General features: G+C 32.1%; 1 protein-coding gene across 1 annotated transcript; it reads left to right on the top strand.

Moving 5' to 3' along the window:
- Positions 1-386: 386 nt before the first annotated feature.
- LOC132753518 (zinc finger protein 468-like) lies at positions 387-4,314 on the top strand. Its single transcript, XM_060744001.1, has 4 exons — positions 387-492; positions 1,678-1,759; positions 2,928-3,145; positions 3,843-4,314. The coding sequence occupies exons 2-4, from the start codon at positions 1,728-1,730 to the stop codon at positions 4,184-4,186; spliced, it is 594 nt and encodes a 197-aa protein (XP_060599984.1). The 5' UTR covers positions 387-492; positions 1,678-1,727; the 3' UTR covers positions 4,187-4,314.
- The last annotated feature ends 12,388 nt before the right edge of the window (positions 4,315-16,702 follow it).

Genomic DNA, 16,702 nt, shown 5'->3' with positions numbered 1-16,702 from the left:
CCTAATTTTGTTAATTCTTACATTATCCAGGCTCTTATATATTTTACTATGAAGCACTGAGAATAGTCTAGCATGCTGTCCAATTGGCAGCTCTTGTTCAAAATATTGATACACATTTCACTTGCATAATGTAAACATTTGCAAGGAAATGCTATGCTATGTTTACATGTATAATTATCTAAATCTTTGTTTTATTTGCTATGATAGAAAATTAACATACATTTACATATTTTCAGGCAAAGGATTAGTCAAACGATTTTATGGGAACCAAACACTTAGATCAACACTTTTTTATTTTTAACATCAATATGCCTCGTGGTGTCAAAAAAGAGAAAGAAGGAAACTGAGTATATCACTCTGACCCAATGAAGATGACAACGATAATTAAAATTGGTTGGTTTACACCTGACCTCTCTGAACAAAGTGTTAGCGATATTTGACATTTAAATGTACAAGAATGCACGATTGTCAGCTTTAATTAAATGTATTATGGTAAACTATTTACTTTCTATTTGGAGTGTTTCATGTTTTTCTTAATGTCGATGTGATTTGATCGTTATTGCAGAGACAAACACGAGCAAAAGTATACACATTTTCGGATAGTGTATAGACAGATAAAAGAGGCCCAGAAGTTATATTTTACCATTGTTTACAGACTGTGTATACTAAAACTTACGACAAGTAAAACTATTCCATCATTAAAGAAACAAATAGATCTATTAAACACCATACTTTTCTTGAGCAAAACATAAGTTTTATCAATTTTAATGACAGTATAGATCTACTTTATATTTGAACATCTTAATATTTAAAATAAAAAACTTATTCAAAATAAAAAGGTCGAAAAACTACTATGAAATTTTGAATAAAAGTGAGAAAGGGTGTTGCATTCAGGCCTATATTCCAAATCCAATCAAAAAGTAAAGTAAAAGAGCAACATTGAAAACATGGTGATTCTGGACATGTACCAAATTTTGTTCTGTCAAAGTTTTATACTCGTGCGAAGGCAGATTTTTATTCTATTTATTAATAACTTTGACTTGGGACTGCAAACTACTAGGAAACCAGTATTTTCTGAAGAAATTGAATTTTTTTGACTTGAACATGTTGAGTGGCCAGATGAAGTATTTGATGCAAATACAATTCAAACCCAATTTAAACCCATACTGTAGACACCAAAAGTATGTTTCAATGATACAACCCTTTGTTTATTTTATTGTTCAGATTCAAATGTTTTGCTTTAATAAAATTAATTTTTGTGTATTTCTAATCTGCCACATTGGCAATTACTAAATTAGTAATTTTATATGAAGTTTGTATATCTATTTCATCTGTGCATTTGTGATATTTATGCTTGCATAAAGTTGTGTTTTACTATATGTTAATGGAATAATGTTTAATTATTTATTATAAATTATATATATTATTTACAAGAAGCATATTAACATGATGGTACATGTATTATGATAAAGTATATCATTCTTCTTAAGACTTTGATCATGTTGGATGTCCTCAAAAGTACATTTTGTAGGTCAGAAGTAATAGCATTATTACTTTGAAATTCGCATTTCGAGGGAAAACAATCTGAATTCTGCCTTTGAAGCACATATCAGTTTCCTTTTGCAGTTAATCATGCACAACAAAATACTGATATTGTTATTTTTTTTATATTTACAGTGTGAAACCCCTGTGTGAAACCAAGAGAAATTTATTCATTGGTTTATTATATGATTGCAATAAGGAGGAAGATGTCTTTTATGTAATTATGCTTAGATTGATTTCTAACTTTAATTTACTTGACTGATGGAATAATTACTTTTGTTTGTATTTTTAAGATTTAGTCGTTTTGATATATTTCAGCACAATTTTACACCATTAGTTTACTCATTTTCATTAATGTTTCTTACAATGTTTTTTTAACAATGTTTTTCCTTACATTTTCTTAACTCAGAAAATGTTTTATCAGCTTGACTATTCAAAGAAAAGGAAGAGCTTATTGTACTCTTTTGATGTCAGAATTGCAAATACCATTTTGTATTTAGCTTACCAGAACGGAAGGATGAGCTATTAGTATCAAAGGGGGATACTCCAGTCCAGTGTCCGTCATCATGCGTCAACAATCATCTTCTCTGAAACTGCTGGGCAGATTTACTTCAAATTTGCTCTGTAGCATCCTTGTGACGATAACAATTTGCTTAAATCATTACAATTGCCCCCTCTTAGGAGGCAACAGAGCTAAATATAGAACAACATTAACACATCTTCTCCTACTATAAAACTAATTGATGGAGGATCACCAAACTTTGTCTGTAGCATTCTTAGGCAGTCTTTTAAAAAAGGCTCCAGTATGAAAAGGAAATTAGAAAGAGTGAGTTGACATGCTTTACTTGCCAGATGTACAGTACCAATAAACTTGGGCCATTTGTGAAAGGCTCTTTTTTTAGAGAAAAAAATTGGTGTTGTGAAACTATATAACTAGAGGGGCAAGTTACAATTGAGCTGAATTTGCCTTTAGGCAAGTTCATCTGAAAAATTATTTCTAACACTGAAAAACATATGTTTCTGGTGAGGGATTCAGGGCCATCATGACCCTCTTGTTAACTTATGGTAAGTTGGCATCTCCAAAACTACTGAAAGGAATGAGTTGAAACTTCACAAAGTTATGTGATTATCTTACAGAAAAAAAAATGAACAAAAATCCATAAATGAATATCTTAGATGATGAAAATTGGATATGGTTACAGAACAGAATGAAATTTTAAGTAATGAAAATTGCATATATTTTTGAGAATAAGTATACACATTTAAAACAGCTTTCTTATGGTGTTTTTTCAATTTTTTTTTATATTGGTAAAGTTTTAAGTGACTTAATCATACTATATAGGTCACTGAAACTTTCTTGGCATCTGTATTTCTATATATTACAGTTGCAACATTTGCAAGAAGAGATGTACGAAGGAGATAGAGCTTAAGTCACACATGAACTGGCATGCCACGTACTCTGGAGAGTTCTCGATAAAGTGCGAGTTCTGTGACAGGCTGTTCGATCATGTGCAACATATGGAAAATCACAGGTTCTTCGTACACATCAGACAGAAGCCTACTGTCAAATGTCAGCTGTGTGACAAAGTCTTCGCTCATAAGAGTAAGTGTTTACTATGTATGTATTGTATTATGAACAAATGTTAAAGTTAATACTGAAATAGGGGGTGTCCATGTCTGAGTGGTTAAGGTTGTTGACTTCAAACCACTTGCCCCTCACCGCTATGGGTTTGAATCCCGACAGGGAGTTTGGATTCCTTCATGTGAGGAAGCTATCCGGCTAGCTTACGTCAGTGGTTCTACTCAGGTGCCAGTTTGTGCCTGAAATAATGTACGGAAGGGCTTCTGAGGTCTTCCTCCATCAGTACAGCTAGAATGTCGCAATATGACCTATTATGTGTTGGTGTGACATAAAACCCAATTAAACCAAAAAAAACAAACAGTACTGAAATAATTTATCTTTTTGTAATGCTGCATAGTTGCCAGAGAAAAAACTTAAGAAAGCTGTATCAAGGATTATTGAATATGTACATATTTTGTAAATCAAATAAATCTATAGTACAACCTCTTTACAGAGGCCCTCTGTTGAGCAAACACCTCTTAAACAACGGTTTCATTTTTTTTTTCTCCAAAGTAACTTCACAATAAGTTTTACCTGTGTTTAGCAAAACTTCTAAGCAGTAACCAGAATCTTTGTCTCCCAATACACCCTACAGCTGTTGTACTTAAATTATTATGAAAGCCCCAAATTTTATGCAGAAAATATCTAAAAGTTGTAACAAACATGTTTTGATTTTCAGGAAGTTTTTTGAGACACAACAAAAGTTTCCATCTCAATAGCAAGGAGTTTGTTTGTGTCATCTGTAATAAAGGTTTTGCACGAAAAGAATATTTGAACAAACATTATTTGATGCATGAAAAAGAATGTGAAAAGAGTTTTGTGGGATCGATAAATGAAGGCTCAAACATGGTCGCAAAAGTTGAGGCTGACAGTGAATATGAAGATAATGAAGAAGTTAAGGTGGAACAGAATCCAAGTGAGGTAAGCATTATTATACCCCTACCATACACTGTGGAAAGGACTATACTGGTATTTGTATGTCCATCTCCACAATGTCTGTTTTATAAATCCTATGCTACCTGATTGATTTTCAACGAACTTGGCTCAAATATTAATTTTATGAAGGTTTAGATTGTTTACTGTGAGTCACTCACTCTTTACTGCTGTGAATAAGAAACCAGGCAAAGACTTTAGATTCTAGACTTTAGAGCCTACAGAACATCTCTGGTTATACTCTGGTGCCCACTTATACCTAAAATAATGCACAGATGCCCATGAGGACAGCTGGAAAGTCACCGTATGATCTACAAAGCGGGTATGACTTAAAACTCAAGAAAATAAACACTGCTGTGCTATCTCATAGTCAGAGTTACCCTTGAAGTTCAACTGTTTGACAACTTTGTTTCTGCTGTTAGTCCTAAACCCCTTGAAGGATTTACATTAATCTTTGCTGAAAGGTTGGCTATCAAAAAGAATGATTATCGCACTTAAATAAAATCCTCTGTCATTAGAGATAGTGGGGGTATTCGTCACTTTTATTGCAGCTTTAGTTTTGATATGCTTGACTGAGCAGTGAGGTGGCCAATAGTCCCCAATCCTTCCTTCTTCCTTTGGAAGTGAACAATGTATAGAAAGCTTTAATATTTTTGCACATAATATCTTTTTTGTATATCTTTCCTTAGTTGACTACCAAATTGTATTAAATTTAGTTACAGAGACTTTAATGTACAACCTTTTAATTAAAAATGATATTATAAAGGACAGCTATTACAGTCAAAGCTGGCTACTTATAGTAACTTCTAGACTGCCACCTATTGAAGTTGAATTAAGATAAAAGATAACAAATTCAAGTGAAAACTGATATTAAGTGTGGTTCTGAGCCTGATTGGAAATAAAAAAGCATTACACTTTTCATTTTTGTCATTTTACACTACAAAAATGACTGTTATGGAAAAACAAAATAAGGGAATGTTCTAAAATTTTGCACACAAGTTATTGGAATAGATCTTTATAAAATAGAATAAAAATGCAGAAAAAAGAAATATCCACTTATGCAGTACCCTCATGCCAAACAAAAACAAGATCAATGGAGTCCATTTAAGGGTGAATTTTGAAGTGTTATTACAAATAATTTGTTGATGCATTGAAAGCTTTTCCAATCATAGTTTCATGTCAAAGCTTTTATTAATATATTAACATAGTTATTACATAAATGCCCGTCAGATCACTAGATAAGGGACAAATTATTTTTGCTCTGTCTGTCACAACATTACATACTTCTGGCTGACTGTGAAGTATATCTTTGACATCCAAGTGTGGTTGACACAATTGTTTTATTATTCAAAAAACATGTGTAGGTTTTTGAGTGCATTGTCTTTTTTTGTGATTACATAATCTTATATAGTAATTATCTCATCTATAATTCCTTTAGATACCCTGATTTAAATTTTCTTACATTTTTTATAAAAAAAATAAATTAAAAAATGATTTATTTTTTACAGACATTTGAATCACTGACAGTTCCAAGAGCAACAACTGAGACAGCATTTAGACATAAGGGCATTTGTTTGAAGGTAATGTCTGGTAGAAGACAGATTGCACATGAGTTTGAAGTGAATCAAAATGATAAACCAGATGTTGTTGTTGAAAATCTTGAAATTGAAGAACATGACGGGAAAGATGTTAAAACAGATTTTCGTATTGATAAGACAAAGTCGGAAAATACTGCTGATGTAAGTAGCAGTGAAAAGAGACAAAGCAGGAGTAAAAGTTGTGAGAGGATTGGTCAGTGTTTGACAGAAATAAAATCCAAAGAGAGTGCTAAAGTGAAAGGGTGTAGATCTAGCAGTAACGTTAAAAATGAATGTTTAAAAAAACTTACAAAAAAGTTTGGGTCAGTGACCTATATAGATGAGTTTGTACATGATCCAAATTTTGAATCGGGGACAACAGAAAGCAAAGACGAAGGTTTAAAGAAAAGTTCTGGCATAAGTACAGGTGTAGAGATATCACAGAAAGAACACAAGCATCACAAGGTAGATCAAAGTGCGATGGAGTCTCCAACAAATGAGGAATGTCAGTTGCTTAAAACTAAAAAACCTTACTCATATGTAGAAGGTCTGAATAGAATAGTTGCAAACCATATGAAAATTCCATTATATGTTGATCTAGATATGAATAATGCTACTACAAGTGCTGCAAATAGATCAGAATCTGAAGTTTGTAAAGGTAAAGGAAGCAAACGAAAAGGGAGCTGTGGTAATGTAGAAAGAAAAGTTCGTACAGAGATAGAGGAATTTTCAAATGAGCGCAGAAATAGCAACATGGCAGACCAGTCTAAGTCACAGGGTAAGTTGAATATTAAGTTGGCCAGTTGGCCAGAACCAAATCCAAAGGAGGTGAGAGATCCAAAGAAACATATTTGCACAGACAAAACTTGTGTTGAGCGTTGTAGAAGAAATAGAAAATCTAATCTTGATTGTTGGAAAAGAGCGACTGGAACAAACAATATAAAAGTGTCAAGTTATAGTAATGCATCTGTAGATGTTGTTGAGTATGCAAGTAGTGATATCCTTGTTGTGGAATGCTTTAGAGATGTTGGATCAGATGTCTCAAAGGACAAAACACAAGCAGGTAAAGAAGATAATGAGGAACTCTGTACAGATCCATGTGCTGATGTAAGAGTAATGAATGTGAAGCATAATAATGATAATAAAGATATAAATATTGTTAAAAAGCAAAATGTAAATGATAAAGGAAATAGCCTATCATTAAATACAGGTACTGGTAAAAATGTAAAAGAATCTGAAACTGAAGTTATTAATCTTATAGAAGATGAAGATGTTAAAGACACTTTATCAGGTGAAAAGCTTCATGCTGATAACCAATTACATGGCAGGAAAGCAGAAAATGTTGAACCTTTGAAGCAAAATGAAGCATATGTTACAAAGCAAATTGTAAATTCCGATGAAACTCAAAAGAATTGTCAGTCTGTAAAACATGATGTTCAAGAAAACAAACCTATGTATAGAAACCATGTTGTTGGTGATTTAATTGGACCTTATACAATAACTGATACTGATGCCAATTGTAAAGGGCTTGATTTAAGTATTAAGGGTAAAACAAAAATGAATACATCAAAAAGTTCTGAGATAACCAGTCATGGGAACATGGCAAATTCAACAATAAGGGAGGAAAACCAAAATAGTAAGTGCAATGTTGAAAAACAGATGTTATTTAATGGGTTTATTGACAAAACTAATCAAAGAAGAAACAATGGACCAAGAAGTGCTGAATGTGATAAGAATAAGACTTCAGTAATATTACCTGTATTTATGAAAGGGATTGCTGCTGATAGAAAATTTAATGCTGATAAAGATTGTATTATAATTGAAGATGCAGGTGTAAATGAAGCTTGTTTAGATAAGTTACTAACTGAAAATAGTTCAAAGGGTATGACAGATAATTTAAAAGACTTAGACAAGTTTCTGAACTGGTCAGTTGAGCTTAATGATAGTAATGATAAATCTCAAGAAAAAGATTTGAACAATCAGGCTATTGAAAATAGACACAAGAATGTTATTTCCGTAGTGAATGCTAAACATTCAAGTGTTGATATTGAAAAAAGAGGTGGTTTTTGTGAAACTGCAGGAATTGTAGACAATGTGATGAATCATAGTGAAGAGACAGTTAACAACAATGATACTACTTCTGATGGCAGAAATCAGTTAAGATCCACAAATAATAGCCCGAAAACAGATTTGCTTAAAACTGAAGAAGACTGCCACCATATTGATGTTGAAGATGGTTTGAGTGTAGGCCAGACTGCATTCCAAGTTATTGTTAAAGATGATATTGATGTTGAAAGCCACAGTATAATGCATAATACTGTCTTACCAAGATCTGTTGTGGAAGATGGCAATACGGAGCTGCAAAACCAAACAAAAATAGTTCAATGCTCGTCGCCCTTGCAGGAGACAGAAAATGATATTGATAGCAAATCTAAAAACTTCAACACTTTTGACCAAAACAGTGGTACAAAAAGAGAAACTATTACTTTTCCCAGCACGACCAGTTTATTAAAGTGTGATGATGATAAATCCGCAGTTTTGACTGATATAGCAGCTGATGGTGAAACAAAAAAGAACAAATGCTCAGTTTGTAATTCTTCTAGTGTGAATTATGTATGTGAACATGATAAGGTTGTTGATATTGCTCAGTCAGATAATGATGGAAACAATGTGGAGCCTAGACAGGATGCAGGAAACAAAGTTGACCTTGCTCAGGATGAATCACATAATGTAGCTAGTTCAAAACAGTGCGGTAAGAGGAAATGCTATGTTATGTGCACAAGAGTTGAAGATGAGGACCGAGCCCGGAAAAAGATGTTACTTGGGTTAAAGAAAGGAAAACATGGTGACAGTCCACATATTGTTCGAGTTACCAAGGAAGGAATGATTGTGGATGTTACTGATGAGTATCAGCAATATTTGCCTGACAACTCTGAGTGATATCTATAAATAATGTACAATGTTGAGTTGATTAATTTTATTTTTTTTGTATATCAGTTATTGATGGTGAAGCAGCACAGCCTCCATATTGGTGTTGATTGTTATGGACACTTTGTTTTTAACTAGCAAAAATGGTATCAAAAATACAAGTAAAGTTATTGAAACCTAGCCTAAGACTTTTACTTACTTACTCATTAAATACATAACTATAGCTGTCAAAACATGCAGAAATCTCTATTACATGAAGAAAATAATAAATTTTGTCATACTTTGGACAACAAAATCATTAATCTCTGTTTCATTTGGATTGTGAAAAGTTACACAATATTGAAACGTTAAATATTTTTACTGAACTTTGATTTTTGAAGATTAGTTTTCCTCATCAGATATGCTTATTATAATATATAAGCAGATCATATCTTAAATTGTTGTTAAAATCTTCTTGTTGGTTTGATAGTTTGTATTGAATCTGTTAGATGTATTATAAAGCTTTGTTGTATTGTTCTTTTGCAGAGATGTAAATGATACTTTATAGAAATGTATCAATTAATAATGGTGTACTGTTTGTTAGTTTTATTGCTGGGATACATAATTTGGTAAAAATCTTTTTTTTTACACTAATGTGTTGTTTTGTAAATTTTGTGTTTCATCAATGTATATTTTGCAGTACAAATACAGTGTAATCTCTACAGAGTGACTGTTTGTAGAGCAACAACCTCTTTTACAACAGCCGCATCACTTTAATGAATACATTACAATAAATTTAACCTCTCAAGAGCAACCCCTCTAGGCATCATCCAAAATCATTGTCTAGGAATAGGTGTTAATATGTAGAGGTTGTACTTTATGTTTTTACTTTAAATGATGGGAAATGTTTATATTGACAATTTGCTAATATTTCCACTGTTTAACTGAGATAAATTAATTGTATATTTCAAAAGATTGACTCTTTAAATGGCAATTGAACAATAGTTGATGGTTAAAATTGTTAAGGATAAAATATAGAATCTGTCTTTAAAGGACTGACCAACTCATTTTATAAATTGAACGTTACCAATATTTTCCAAAGGATATTTATAGGTACATGTATTTATTTGGGTCAGGGGATTGATTTATTATTAGGATGACATTTATTATAAAATTTAAAACAAGTATGACAAAATGTTTATGTATATTAATTTTTCCTGAACATTCATCATTTACTTCTGGATAGGCATAATGTAACTTTAAGTGATGCATTGATTTGAAGGACTGTGTGATGTTTATGTGTGTGTATTTGCGTTTATTTATACTCGCCACCGGTTGCCCATATGGGCGAGCCCTCCAGAAGAGTATTAGTCATTTTATTTTTCGGAGGATAGTGCAATTACAGATACAGAAAGATGCCCCAATTCCAGAAGCTTCTCCTGGTTCTTTAGCGTGCCAAGTGTTTAAGCACCCATACACGGGACCTCGATTTAAAGTCTCATCCGAAAGACTGATTAGTAATTTTAGTTGGCCAGCCCGGGAATCGAACCCACAATGTCGAGATTACAAGTCTCGCGCTCTAACCGATTGAGCTATGCGGGCTGGTAATGTGTGATGTTTAATGGAAATCTCTTCTTTATGAAGGGATATGGTGTTTGTTTTCTATGTGTTTTCACACTCATAGTCATACAATGGTGTTCTTTATTTATCTAAATAGGTGCTATTGTAAATATGTTTTATTTTCATAAATGTAGCTATGTTGTTAAAAGTAATATGTTGTTTGGTTGATTTGTTTATTGTAGTTGTTTATCTACATGTATGTTGTCTTGTATGATGTATTGTTTGCATCAAAGTACTTCAGAAAACCTGGCACATGTCTGTGGGCTGACATGTTACTGTAAATATTTCCTTCTCTACACAGCTGTTTTCAAAGTTTATTTAAGCTTGTAAAGTTATAACTTGTAAAATATTGTGTGAAAAATTGAAAATATCTAAAAGAAAAATCAAAAGTTTTGTACAGACACATAGATTTCCTATTGTTGCAATCATATTTAGTGAGAGCTTGAACAAAAATTGTGTAATGCAAAATAAATGTTTTATATTAGCCACCAGAATAAAAGATTTTGACACAAAACATTCAACTGCTATTATAATGTTGTTTAAGTGATAATTTCATACATGCTCCTGCTGTTTTATCAGAGCAGTGTCATTTTTTTTTTTAATATATGTATTTTTGTATAATTTTAATATGATACCTGTTATAAACAACCTAGTTTTACTTTTCACCTTGTAATTGCTCTCCAATTTTAAGGAATTTAAGAAGATTGTTTTTGATGACTTAACCCTTTCCCCCATGAGCATATTGTGAAAAATGGCCATTTTCACTGAAAAGCCTCCTCTTACAAGTTCAAACTGCTATGAAACTATGAAAAATGCTTTAATACTAATCAAACTTGGCACAAATGTTGACTGGACCATTGCCTTTGTAACGACATGCTCAGTCTTAAATTGCCTGTTACCATGGCAACGAGGGGACATCTCAAAATTGACAAAAATCACTATTTTGCCTCGATTTTTTCCATCAAAATTTATTTCAAAGTGCTGCAACTTCTCAAGGGATTGAGATAGAGTCAAAGGCTTTTCAGCGTTGGTTACACGTTATCTTATGATCGACCTGGGGTCATTTAAGCCTCTCACAAGTCCAAAATTTTCTTGGCGATGAGGGGGACTCCGCCCCCCCTTCAAACCCCCCAAACAGAAGGGGGCATATCCCCCTTCTGGCAACCCCCTGATGTATCTTTTGGATGGGGTGGGCGCCGAAAAAGTGCTCACTTATTTAAGTAACAGTTCTCAAACGAAAACATGTGTTTGGGCCCCAAATAGGACATTTGTTCACTATTTCAGGCCTAAAAAAAGGGGGGGGGGTTGAAAATGCGTTGTTTCGCATATATATGAGGTAAAGGGTTAAGAGATTGTTACCTCTGTCATTGATTCAAGTTATAAAGTTGTTACTGCTATTTTTCTTACATTGAATGATAGGATCTGTTCAGTATATGTTATTTTTTATATTAAAGAAAATCATCTAATGGGAAATATTTTTTATTTACTCTTTTTCTTTTTATATACAAAAGATTTTTTTTGGGATGTATTATAGTATGGCATTGTCTGTCCTGTCTGTCTGTCTTATGAAGACAATTGGTTTTCGTAGTATAACTTTTGAAGAATATCAGTATGTTTATATCTGGCATGTAAGTATGTTATATCAAAAGAAAGTTCGAGTCTAATTTCCTTTGCAGTCAATTAATTATTCATAGAATTATTCCCCTTTATATGTAAGTTTTAAATTGTAAAATTATTGTTTTCTTAGAATAATTATCTAAAATTTAGAGCTGATTTTTTATTTGGCATTAAGGGTTCTAACACAGTACCTTTGGAGGATTATATGTTTAGATCATTCATATTACTGTCGGCATATTCGTGTCAGGCTGTGTAAATGAGTAATGTGCTATTAATAATACTTTGTTTCATATCCTTATAAGGCAAATTTAAAATAATTGATTTTTAAACAATAGTTTTTTGTTAAGTCAAATTGAAGTGAAAAAAGTTCACCTGCCTTCTATCTCTAATTAATATGTATTCACATTGAAAGGGGAAAAGATGATCATTTTTGCCATTTTAAACAAGAAATTTGCTACTGAATGGCATTTTTGTTGGTCAGATATTGCCCTAGAATTTGTCATCGGACATATATTGCCCTGCCTCTTTGGAGGTCTTGTTGGAATATATTGTAATATAGGTTCATTTATTTGATATACTAAGTTTCAAATGATATTTGTTTTTTATATTCTAATTTTTAATGTTGACTAAGTAGATAGTATACATGTGTATTCATTTTTATATTAATTTTACTTAAAGTAGTAGTATGATTTTACTCTCTGCATTCATAGATTATGAGCATTTTGTTTGTATCTTGTATAGGTATTTCTGCCTATTTGTGTTCCTCTGTGAAAAACCTCTGCCTTAACACTTAATCTGCTGGAACTGATAGAGATAAGCTTGTGCAACCAGTAAAAGGCCATGCCAGTCTGTACTCTTGTGTAGTCTTACCAGGATCTAAACTGTTTGTAGAACAACATATTGGCTTTAAAATTTCTTTATTTTCAATTTGACTTTGCAGAATTCAAAGCAGGGAATCTTTCATGTTAGGAAGCTATCCAGCTAGCTTACGGAACGTGGGTTGTTCTACTCCGGTGCCCATTTGTGCAAGAAATAATGGACGGAAAGGCACATGAAGTCTTCCTCCACCAGTAAAGCTGGAACATCGCCATATGACCTATAATGTGTTGGTGTGACGTAAAATCCAATTAAACAAAGCAGGGCAAATCCATTACACAAATTCAGCTTGTTTAGTGTAAACATCTATGTTCCACAAGCTCTATGCCTCATTTATGGACACAATATACTTCTTGTCAGTTAGACAGGAATTTAACATTGACCCCTATTCAAAATGACTGACCATCAAGGTCAAATTTTCAAAATTAACGAAATTTCCCAATAACTTACTTATAAACATATATGAGGCTGGAGGTATCTTGTGTTACAAACACATCTTGTTTATTTTGCTTGTAGTTATTTCAGTCATTTAAATTAAAGATTTTTAACGAGGTTGATGTAATTTTATGTGCAATATTCTGTTGTTGTTTTGTTTGTTTTTTTTCTCTTCTTTTTTGAACCCTCTTTATTCAGAGACAATTCAGTTATGAACAAATACAAACTACATACATGTATAATATAAGAAATGTTTATGAAGCAAGTATATTGTTGTAATGTTTTGAAAATGATGGCACGCCAATTTAGTAGTATTTAATGATAAGTTAGCCTTATGAGCTTTAGGAACTTCGGTTTATTTCAACTTAATCCTATTGTAGGGAAATAGGGTATCTTAACTTGAAATAAAAATTCATGTACTTCAAAGTTAATTCTACGAAATTTCTTAAATGTTTTAGTGTTTGAAGTTTATCCAATCATGAAAAGATGTGGAAAAGAGAATTAAATATTGACATATTGTAAAAATATTGATAAAGAATGACATTTATGTATTTAAAGTTTGTTTTACGATTGTTTTATCATATTAATATTAAATAGAGGATATTTGTTTGTTTTGCATGTAAGATTGAAATATAATTTCACTGAGTGAACACCAGATGCAATATTTTCACGAGTGGCGTAGCCACGAGTGAAAATATAATAGCTGGTGTTCACGAATGAAATATATTTCAATCTTATATGTAAAACAAATAAATTTTCTTTTTATTTCATGCGTTTTAAGTGATTTTAAGTATTTTTTACTGATTTTGCCGCGTAACGTCGCGCATTCTCTTTCGTGACGTCATCACATCATGACGTCACATCAACAAGTTTGAAATATAGTTCTGTTCAATTTCTTTAATTTTGTTACATTTTTAACATAATGTATGGTGACCTCAACTTTCTTTTCCGAAAGAAGCAAAATTTACGCATGACGGCATTTATTTTTGCCTGTTATTCCATTCAGTTTTGATTTTCTTTTCATCCGCATTCAGATATAGTCCGGCTACAGTGAAAATTATATTTTATAAATTTCACTAGTGGTTTATCAGAATATAATCATCTGATATATTACAATAAAACACTGGAAAGCATGAAATAAGAAGGAATTATAACAAGACAACGTTATTACTAGTATTGCATTTAATGTTAATTTCACCAGAGTGACGTTTAGAAAAAAAACATGCCAAAAACAAGGTTATTTATGCATTTAATAATAATTTCATCAGACTGAAACTTAGAAGAACATATGCCAAAAACAATGCCATTTTATGTATAAATGTTTGAAGTTTAAGCCGGTGCTATGGGGGCATGGACGGTTACTTGCACTTTGGAAGTACCGTCCATGAAAAGGCTCAATTAAACCAAGCCTGAAACATTTTCTATTTTGTTGATATGGATTCTGATTTCTCTATTTTGTATTCAGAGTTATCATGTGTTATTATTTGACATTTTGTAAATTTTTTACAATATATTTTGTTTATTACAATTATTTTCATATGGACAAAATTGCCACTTGGATAAATTTCCGATTTTCAGGACAGTCCTGAACATATGGGACAAATCCATTATTGTCATAAAAAATCATGTTTAATCAATATTAAACCTCATCCTGGTTGAACCGGAAGTGACCCAGCTTGAACCGGAAGTGATTGTTATTCACCTTTAATATAGAGCCGGGCCAGTCTGAACTTCCATGTTGGTAGCTCAAGTATTGAAATCCTTTAAATTTTGAATTGACTGCTCCAAATTTAAAGTCGCGCAAACCATTACACAAATTTTGCAGATTAATGGTTAATTAGAGATTATGATATACACCATTATATTGATGTACATGTAAAATAGATGTTTTGTCGCCAGTATTATAAAGTTTATTTAGTTAATTTATTGTTCAAAGTTAGAATAGAATTGCTTTAGTATCAATTATCATTTGCTGTTTGTTATTGTTCTATATACATTTTTATGTTTTATATACCTATCAGTTAAGAGTTGTTCACGCGAATACTTTGATCTGTTCATTAAAAGTTCAACAGTTCTATATATAACTCTTGTGTTTCTTGTCAATATAAAAAAGACTGAGGGACGGTGGACCTACTCGAGTGCCCACTGTACCATGAAATAATACACTTGAGTGGAAAGTCGCCATGTAGCGGTTCCATTGCCGCTGTAACATTTAAGCCAAAATGAAACCCCTGACACCAAGTTAAACCTGGACAGAATAACATATTTTTCTGAGACAGAAATCTATTGCAATTATTTTATGAATATGTAGATTGTTTTCCGATAATTAAAGATCATAAGCCAGAATTTATTCATTGCAATATTTTAAGAAGCAAACCAATTCGGAAATGCCAATACATGTACCATTAATGCCCGATATGTTTCTGACCTTTCCGCAATGGGGTTACAGGGACTCAACTGAGGTCAAAAGGCCTAACACCACAGGTACGAGTATCGGACATGGGAGGAAAAAATATGACCAGTTTGATAAAAAACCTGTGTTCAAAAAGTGTCAAAAAAATGTAAACTATGACCACCTTTAAAAATATACTATAAGTTAAGACTTAACTTATAGTATAAAGGTTTTTTTTTAACACTTTTAAGATGAACCAGGTACGTATATTAATATACGTACCTGGATGAACACAGGTTGTTTTTTTATCAATATGGTCATATTTTTTCTTCCTAGGTCCGATACTCGTGCCTGTGCCTAAAACAATAAGTTTGAAATCCTTACAAAGATTGATAATGTGCAAAAGATAATTATAAAGAAATATTTATTAAGGTAAATTGAAAACCAATTTTCTGGCGCGATTCTTTCATTTGAGTCATTTTCCCACCCTAAATATTATTCTGGAGAGAGAAAAAACTGAGATAGTGATCTGAAATATTGCATATACAATTGACTGGTTCAGTCCGGTACCAAGTAGTGGAAAAACACAGTCACATCATGTGTTATCACCTGTCATGCTTATCATTCAATGTTTGAGGAATTTAAACTGGGAAATAAATATAACTTACAAAATCTTTTAACAGTACAGTTTCTGTTCAGAACAACTCGGTTTTCTACTTCACAATATCACATGATGAGCTATTTTTATTCCACAACACTTATTTTATATAGACTAAGTGTAAGTCTGTTATTAGATCTTATTCCCTGCGGTCCGGAGAACAAAAACCTATTACGTGATATTTCTAATTTTCTATAATTATTTTACCGTTTAAGGTGGAAAAACTTGAATGATTTATTTGAAAATTATCATTGTTTCTTTAATATATGTATCTCAAATTTTACAAACAATAAATTGTTTATACTGAAAATATACAAAATTAAAATATTCGTAGTGGCATCTGCCATAATAAATAGAAATATTTTCTGCGTAAACTTGTGTGTTTTTTTTATTTTTTATTTTTATTTTTTTGCTTTTAATTATTCATAATATGGTAGGCCTATTTAATCATTTTCTTAAAAAGAAATAATTGTTTTATGTTCGACCTTCTCCGGTCATCAACGGTCACCAGTTTCGAAAGACCT

The sequence above is a fragment of the Ruditapes philippinarum genome, unplaced genomic scaffold (genome assembly GCF_026571515.1).
Source record: "Ruditapes philippinarum isolate M1 unplaced genomic scaffold, ASM2657151v2 ctg1779_1_1_1_1, whole genome shotgun sequence".
In the NCBI taxonomy this organism is placed as follows: Eukaryota; Metazoa; Mollusca; class Bivalvia; order Venerida; family Veneridae; genus Ruditapes; species Ruditapes philippinarum.
The sequence above is the reverse complement of the archived record's forward strand: the minus strand, read 5'-3'. Positions and strand labels throughout refer to the sequence as shown.

Excerpts from the sequence above, each read along its gene's own strand:
- LOC132753518 (XM_060744001.1), top strand. The coding sequence starts at position 1,728 with ATGATTGCAATAAGGAGGAAGATGTCTTTTAT. Across the intron at positions 1,760-2,927 it reads AGGAGGAAGATGTCTTTTAT|TTGCAACATTTGCAAGAAGA; the intron begins GTAATTATGCTT and ends TATATATTACAG. Across the intron at positions 3,146-3,842 it reads CAAAGTCTTCGCTCATAAGA|GAAGTTTTTTGAGACACAAC; the intron begins GTAAGTGTTTAC and ends TTTGATTTTCAG.